We start from the raw sequence: 8,061 nt of genomic DNA, 5'->3' as shown, positions 1-8,061 counted from the left end.
TCCTTAGGTCCTTCCAGAAATCTCTAGGGAGAAACATTGGTTGCTAGTTGTATGTGTGATTGTGTCTGAGATTGTATATATGTGGCCTGGTAGTAGAAGGATGGGTATTGTCACTGATTGTCAGCTCTATGTACAAAAGTTAAAGACAAAATATGAGGTACCTTAGAGCCAGCCTGCATTGCATCTGTGGGTGGAGATGAGAATGTTAATGGTGTTTAGAAACATGTGGCAGGAAAATAATCGTGCATGACATACATCTCATGCCATCCCTATCATTGTTCCCTGATTGATTAATGCATGCATTTGGTAAAACCAAAGATTATTGATATTGGCAAGAAAAGTGGTGTTGCCATATTTTTTTGTTCATTAAGACAATTTTTTTCTGTTAACAGCGGGTAACCATGCTTTTGGATCATCAGGTGCTACAGAGAGTGTCAGACCTCCTACTAGACCACCTGTTCCTCATGAGTTAACTAAGCCTAAGCCAACAGTTAGTAGACAAGTCTGCACTAGTTTGCCTTTAGCATGTACATGTATATTCCAAAAAATACTTTCCTCTTTATAAGGGGATGGCAAAGTCAAGGAACACACCCACCCTGTGCCTGTGCCCCCTATCCAATACCCATTTGCCATCCCTGTCATCATAGCTCCTTGTGGATGAAGGGTCATCTCTGAACCCTGCCCTTTCCACAGGTCAATAGCAGTGCAGCAAGCCACAGCACCTCTTTTACTGAAAATGCTTAGTGTATAATTTAGAGAAATGTTTTTATTGTTGTTGTCATTACCTAGATTGTCTGTGAGGAATGCTATGGCTGGAAGAGGGTTTTGCCACAAATTCCTTATAGAGTGTATATCGTGTTGTTGGCATGCATGATTGTGTACAATGCAGTCTTCCATAATGTATTGTATAGTATGGAGTGAAGTGTTGCATCCTTCTCTGTTATCTGCAATCATCCAACCTTTTCTTGTAAATTATAGAAGAGCTGGATGGTGGCCACACTGCAGTCTGGCCAGTTGGACCATGTCCTCTTGGGGAAAAGTGAATGCAGAGGGATGGATATGAAGGGGTCTGGCATGAAGCACTGTGTTGTCTTTCAATTTGTTGATGGAGCAGTGTGTAATATGATTATGGATGTGCTTCCAGAGGCTGGTGTCTTGTGGTTGTGGAGGAAGTTAAGAGAGTATTTGTGCGATATAGGTATTTGGGTGTTGTTTTGATCTTTCTTGGTGTGTTATTTACCTAGTTGTACGTAGTTGTATTTTACAAGACGAGCTATGCTCATTGTGACCAGTTTTCGTATCTCTCCACATTAAATTTATTTTTGAACTCGTGTATAGTTCTGGCATTCACTGTTTAGTTTGTTCCAGACATCGATCACTCTGTGCGGGAAACTGTTCTTGTTCAGGTCTCTTCTATAACTGTCTTTCTTTAACTTTTTATCATGTCCTCTTGTTTCTCTCTTGTCCCATTTCAATAGGTCATCTCTATCGAGAACTTCCATCCCTTTCATAATTCTGAAGATGGTCAACAGGTTGCCTCTTTCCCTTCTCTGCTCCAATGTTGACAGCTGTAATTTCTCCAATCTTTGTTCATATGTCAAATTTGATAGTGTGGGTGTCATCTTTGTTGCCACTCTTTGTATTCTTTCTAATTTCTTTGTGTTTTTCTTTGTGCTTGGTGCCCACATTGATATAGCATATTCTAGTTTCAGTCTTATCAATGTAGTAATTATTTTCTTAACCATCTAGTTTTATTATACGGGAAAAGAGCTTTGCTCGTAGTTACCCGTCTTTGTATCTTTTGGCATCTGGTTTGTTCTTAAATTCTTCTATAGTTTTTGCATACACTATTGCCTCAATCCAATTTGTTCCAGATATCTACCACTCTGTGTTGGAAGCTATTCTTTTTCAGATCTCTTCTGTAACTATCCTTTTTAAGTTGCTTTTTGTATCCCCTTGGTTTTCTCCTATCCCACTTTAGTAAGTCATCTCTATCAAGGAATTCCATCCCTTTCATAATTCTGTAAATGGTCAGTAGATCTCCTCTTTCTCTTCTTTGGTCCAGGGTTGGTAGTTCCAGTTTGGGCAATCTTTGTATATCAATTTAGAGAGTGTTGGTGCCATCTTTGTCATTGCTTTTTGTATTCTTTCTAATTTCTTTATATACTTTTTACTTTATATACTTTTTATATACTGGGTGTCCATAGCATCACAGTGTACTCCAATCTTGGTCTTATCAGTGTGGCTAATATTTTCTTTACCATTTCTTCATCCAAGTAGTCAAAGGCCACTTTCATTGATCTTAGATAATTGAAAGTTTCTCCAACTATTTTGTTGATATGCTTGTCTGGTGACATGTCTTTTTTTTTTTTTTTTTTTTTTTTTATACTTCCTTAGTACCCATTTTATATTGCTCTGATATTCTATGTTTACTTTTTCCAAACTCCATTATACTACATTTCTTGATGTTGAAGTCCACTTCCCACTTTTGACTCCATTCCCAGACTTTATCCAGGTCTTTCTGCAGTGATTCACAGTCTTCCTCTATACCTGCTTTCTTTAGTATTTTTGCATCATCTGCGACAAAGTTCATATAACATTCCACACCTTCATCCATGTCATATATATATGGCAAACATTATCGGAACCAATACAGAACCTTGTGGGACTCCACTTATCATTTCATCCCAGGTTGAGTTCTTGTTTCTAAGTACCATCCTCATTTTTCTCCTGTTCAAGAAATCTTCCATCCATTTCAATAACTTTCCTTGTACACAAGCCATTGTTTCAATTTTTCATAGCTTTTTGTGTGTTACTTTATCAAATACTTTTTCTAGATCTAGGAAAGCACAATCTGCCCATCTGTCCTTTTCTTGCATTATTTGTATTAGCCGCGAATAAAAGCAAATCAAGTTAGTGGCACATGTTCTTCCTTGTCTAAATCCAAATTGTTTTGGATTCAGTATATTATTTTCTTCCAGATGTTTAATCCATCTACTTTTGATCAAATTTTCACATATTTTTGCTATTATGCTTGTGAGGGAGAGTGGTCTATAGTTAGTTGGGTTTTTCTTGTCCCCTCCTTTATATACTGGTACAATATTTGCATTTTTCCAATCTTGTGAAACCTTTCCTTCTTTGAGTGAGTAATCATTTATCGTATATATTTTGTCTGTTAGTTCATCTATACATTCTTTTAATATCCAATTTGCAATTCCATCCAGACTGTGATTTTCTGATGTCAAGGTTTTTTATTTAGTCCCTTATTTCCTTCTGTGTCACAGTTATTTCTTTCATGGGGGGGGGAGATCTTTCTGTCCTTCCTCCCAATTTTGTGTACTTTCAATTGTAAATATAGATTTAAAATATTTGTTCATAATTTCAGCCATTTCTACATAATCTATATATTCATCATTCCCTTGACACAGTTTTAATATTTCTTGATTATCATTTAGTTTACCATTCACATACCTGTATAGTTTAGGTTGGTCCTTGCATTTTTCTATTATGTCTTTTTCATAATTTCTCTTTTCTTCCCTGCGTATTTTTACGTATTCATTTCTTAGTTTGATATATATTTGCCACTGTTTTTTTTCTTCATATTTTCCAAGCTTTGTCTCTTCTACCTTTAGTCTCATTACATTTTTTGTTGTACTAGCACCTAATGTACCCTCTCTTGCTTCTGCTTTGATATGTATTTGTCTATTCCCTCATTATATGTTTCTTTCAATGTGTTCCATTTCTCTTCCATCTTTGTTTCTTCATTTAAGTTTTCCCAATTTACTTTTAGAAAGAATTTTCTGAGTTTCTCAAAATCAATTTTGTTGTAAATTATTCTTTCTTTTCTGTGTTTCTCATTTCTTCCCAAATAAATTTGTTCTTTTAGCTCGAACTCTATTAGTATGTAGTCAATCTTCCCAATTGGTGTCTTGTATTCCATTTAATCCATAATTTCAGGCTCTGATGTAAATATTAATTCTAGTCTCAACAGTTCTTCATTTTTTCTATATCTGGTATTTTCCTTTACCCATTGAGTCATTGTGTATTTAATGGTCATATCCAGTAGTATATTTCCCCAAAGGTCTTCTCCACCTGTCACTATCATTTCTTTCCAACATATTTCTATTGAGTTAAAGTCACCCATAATTACTATCTTTCCTCCTTTCAGTAATTCAGTTAATGCATTCTTTGTGTCTTCCATCATTTTGGAATAATCACTATCAGTCCAAGACTGTGTTTTGGGGGCACATATATTACTACAAATTTTCTACTTTTCATGTTTCTATTTTCAACTTTTATCATGATCATTTCCACATTATTTTTTCCTTCTGTTATTTTTGTCACGTTTAAACCTTTCTTAGTCAAAAACATGACTCCTCCACCCTCTTTATTCTTCTATTTTTCATCCAATAGTTGTATAGACCTTGTCCCACAGTATTTGGTCGTAGAGGACTTTTTAATTTCATCTCCACAATTCCCATAATGTCTGGTGTCTCTGCTGCCAGGTAGTCATTTAATTCATTTGGTCCTGAAATCATGCCATCTATGTTGGTATATGTTATTTTTAATTTTTTCCTTTCTGTTTTGTTGTTGTTACCTTTATATATATACATATATATATGTAAATATATATACATGTATTTATATATGTTTATATATATACATATATTTATATATATATGCATGAGAAATCACATAAACTCGTGATTCTAAATATGCGGAAAAACCACCAAGGAAAAAGAAAAACTGATGACCAATCACTTTCGTCTATTCAGACATCCTCAGGGTACATAGAAAAGAAAAAGTACACAAGAATATATACAAAGAGTATGAGGTCAGGGAGGGAACATGGAATTGAATATATAAGGAAGAAGGATGTATATATTCAATTCCATGTAAAAATTGCGACAAATGCTATATTGGTCAGACTGGAGAAGAATTAAAAGTAAGGTTAAAACAACATCAGTATAGCGTCAAGAGTGGGCAAATTTCTAATGCCTTATTTATTCACCTAAGGGATTTTAATCATTGTATAAATTGGGAGGGTGCTAAAGAAATTGTTAAAGATAAGTCATATTTGACGAGAAATATAATAGAATCCAGTCTGATCAAAGATACATTTGTCAATAACTTAAATTTAAGTCATGGTATGTATAAATTAGACAATTTTATTGTGAAAAAAGTAGTAGCCCAAACGTCCGCTGCCGCGAACGGGTCAGGTTGACATTAGATCCTCGCAACCTCTCCTGGTTCCCTCCCTGACCTCATACTCTTTGTATATATTCTTGTGTACTTTTTCTTTTCTATGTACCCTGAGGATGTCTGAATAGACGAAAGCGCTTGGTCATCAGTTTTTCTTTTTCCTTGGTGGTTTTTCCGCATATATATATATATATATATATATATATATATATATATATATATATATATATATATGTATGTATATATATATATGTATATATATATGTATATATATATATACCATTTCCTCAGCCTCAGGTCCAGTACTCTCCAAAAAAAAAAACTCATTCTTTTCAGTCTCCATTCTTCTCTAATTTTTCTTTTTCATTTGCTTCACTTCTAAGTGTCTTTAAGTGTCTTTTCTCTCTTTTTCCTCATAACTCATTTTTTTTATCCATACATTTTTGTAAGCTTCATTATTTGTCAGCTTTGCTGTTTTTGATAGTTCCATCATTTGAGACCTTAGTTTGATTTTTAATGGTCTATATTGTTCTTCTTTAGAGTATTGCCCCATCCTATGTACCTCTTCTATATCTTTGTCCATTTCCTGTCCTCTTGTATCTCTTTCAGAATTTCTTTTGCAATTTCTATCTCTTCAGATGTACTCATATTTACCTAGTTGTATCTTACTGGAAGGGGAGCTATGCTTGTGGTGTCCTGTCATTGTATCTCACAGTGTCTAGTTTGCTCTTAAATTTGTGTATGGTTTTTGCACACACTATTGCAGCATTTTTGAATTTGAGAAATTAATAAAAAATCAGAGGTACTAGTTTGATAAAATGTATTCAATAACTTTTGTTCCCCAGACTCCAAGCATTCATTTCATACCAAGCTGAATGATGTGGAAGGATTTTCTATTAAGTACTTAGAGCTTCACTATATCTTCACTGTGCCTTATATATACATGAGAGGAACACAATACCCTGAGGAATTATACACTAATGTAAGGGGTAATTATACCCGAGTTCATTAAATACATATTTGAAAATATAATTTCACCTACTCTATGAAGTGAAGCGACACTCCCTTAAACCGGTTTTTGTCTTGGTATATAGTTCTTAAGTTTCCTAAACTCTGTTTTGTTGTACGTCAGTCTTCCTTTTCTGTAATTCTTATTTCTCTCTATATTTAATTCCTCCTTTAGTTCAGATTCTTTTAATATGTGATCACTCTTCCCAAATGGTGTCTTGTATTAAATTTTATCCACAATTTTAGGTTCCATTGTAAATATTAAATCTAGTCTCAACAGTTCTTCATTACTTTTATATCTGGTATTTTCTTTTACCCTTTGTGCCATTGTGTATTTTATAGTCATGTCAAGTAATATATTTCCCCATAGATCCTCTCCACCTTTTAATGTCTTCTCTTCCCAACAGATTTCTTTGCAGTTAAAATCTCCCATAAGTACCAGGGTACCTCCATCCTTTAGCATCTCGTTTAATGAATGCCTTGTATCTTCTAACATTTTTGACAGTTTGCCCTCTTTCCAAGAGCCTGTATTTGGGGACACATGAATCACTACAAACTTTCTACTTTTCATGTTGCCATCTTCAACTTTTATTGTGATCATTTCCACACTGTTTATATCCTCTGTAACCTTTGTCACACTTAAGTTTTTCTTGGTCAGAAACATGATTCCACCCTGTTTCTCATCTCTATTTTTAATCCCCTAAAAAAAGTTTTCCACACAGAGTGGTAGACACCTGGAACAAACTCAACAAAACAATAGTGTGTGGAAAAACCATACACAAATTTAAGAGCAAATTAAACTCCGTGAGATATAAAGACATGACACCATGAGCATAGCTCCCCTTCCTGTAAGATACAACTAGGTAAATACATACTCCCTCACTCCCATCCCCCACCCACTCCCTTCCATGCATCTCAACATCACCTGTACACATTCTTCACTCACTCCTATTTTCTGTATTCAACTTTCCTTCCCCAACAGACCTTTTCTTTCCCAATGACATTTTTACCCCATCCATCCAACTCATCCTTGGTTGCCCCCTCATGTTCACTCCCACCACCTCAGGTTTCCACACTTGTTTTACCAATCTTTCTTCACTCAATCTTTCCATGTCATCAGACCATCCCAATACTCTTTCATCAACCCTATCTCCCAATTCCCTTTTCACCTCTGCTCTCTTCCTCACCTTGTTTCTCATTCTATGCAGCCTAGTAACCCCAGTCATTCTTCTCAGGCATTTCATCTCAGACACATTTAAATTTTTCCTCTCTTATGTACCATGTTTCTACCTCATACATTGTTGTAAACACAATACCCCTTCATACAATCTCTTCTTAGCATCCATTCCCAAATGTCTATTTCTTATTACACTTTTTAATCCCCCAAGGTATTTACTTGCTTCTCTCAATCTATATTCTACCTCCACCATCACTCCTCCCTTTCCTGCCACATTAGCCCCCAAGTATCTAAAACTATCCACTTCCTCCAATCTCTACCTTAATACTCACTTCCAATTTGCTGCCATCCTCACCCCTTGTACATCTTATAACCTTACATTTATTTACATTTATCCTCAACTTCCCTCTTTCACACACCTTTCCAAACTCCGTCACTATCTTCCTCAATCCCTCCTCTGATCCTGCAACAAGTGCAGTGTCAGCAAACAACATCTGGGTTGACTACCACTTTTCTCCATTTTCTTTAACCATTTCCTATCCCCAGCCCATTACCCTTGCATTTACTTCTCACACTACCCCATTCACGTATAAATTGAACAGCCAAAGTGACATAACACATCCCTGGTGAAGTCCCACCTTTACCTTAAACCACTCTCTCCATTTCTAATTCTA

The 8,061-nt window shown here is 35.3% G+C and overlaps 1 protein-coding gene across 1 annotated transcript in view; it reads left to right on the top strand.

Annotated features, from left to right (window-relative positions):
- Positions 1 to 392: 392 nt before the first annotated feature.
- Positions 393 to 8,061, top strand: part of LOC143022814 (uncharacterized) — a gene marked incomplete at its 5' end in the record, with an annotated part of 149,122 nt that continues 141,453 nt past the window's right edge. The window contains one exon of the mRNA XM_076181192.1: positions 393 to 490. Within this exon, the coding sequence (XP_076037307.1) occupies positions 393 to 490 (98 nt within the window). The remainder of the gene's footprint in view (positions 491 to 8,061) is intronic.

This window comes from Oratosquilla oratoria, unplaced genomic scaffold (genome assembly GCF_046742065.1).
Source record: "Oratosquilla oratoria isolate Oo_2021 unplaced genomic scaffold, ASM4674206v1 SCAFFOLD186, whole genome shotgun sequence".
In the NCBI taxonomy this organism is placed as follows: domain Eukaryota; kingdom Metazoa; phylum Arthropoda; class Malacostraca; order Stomatopoda; family Squillidae; genus Oratosquilla; species Oratosquilla oratoria.
This window is presented reverse-complemented; position numbering and strand designations above follow the sequence as displayed.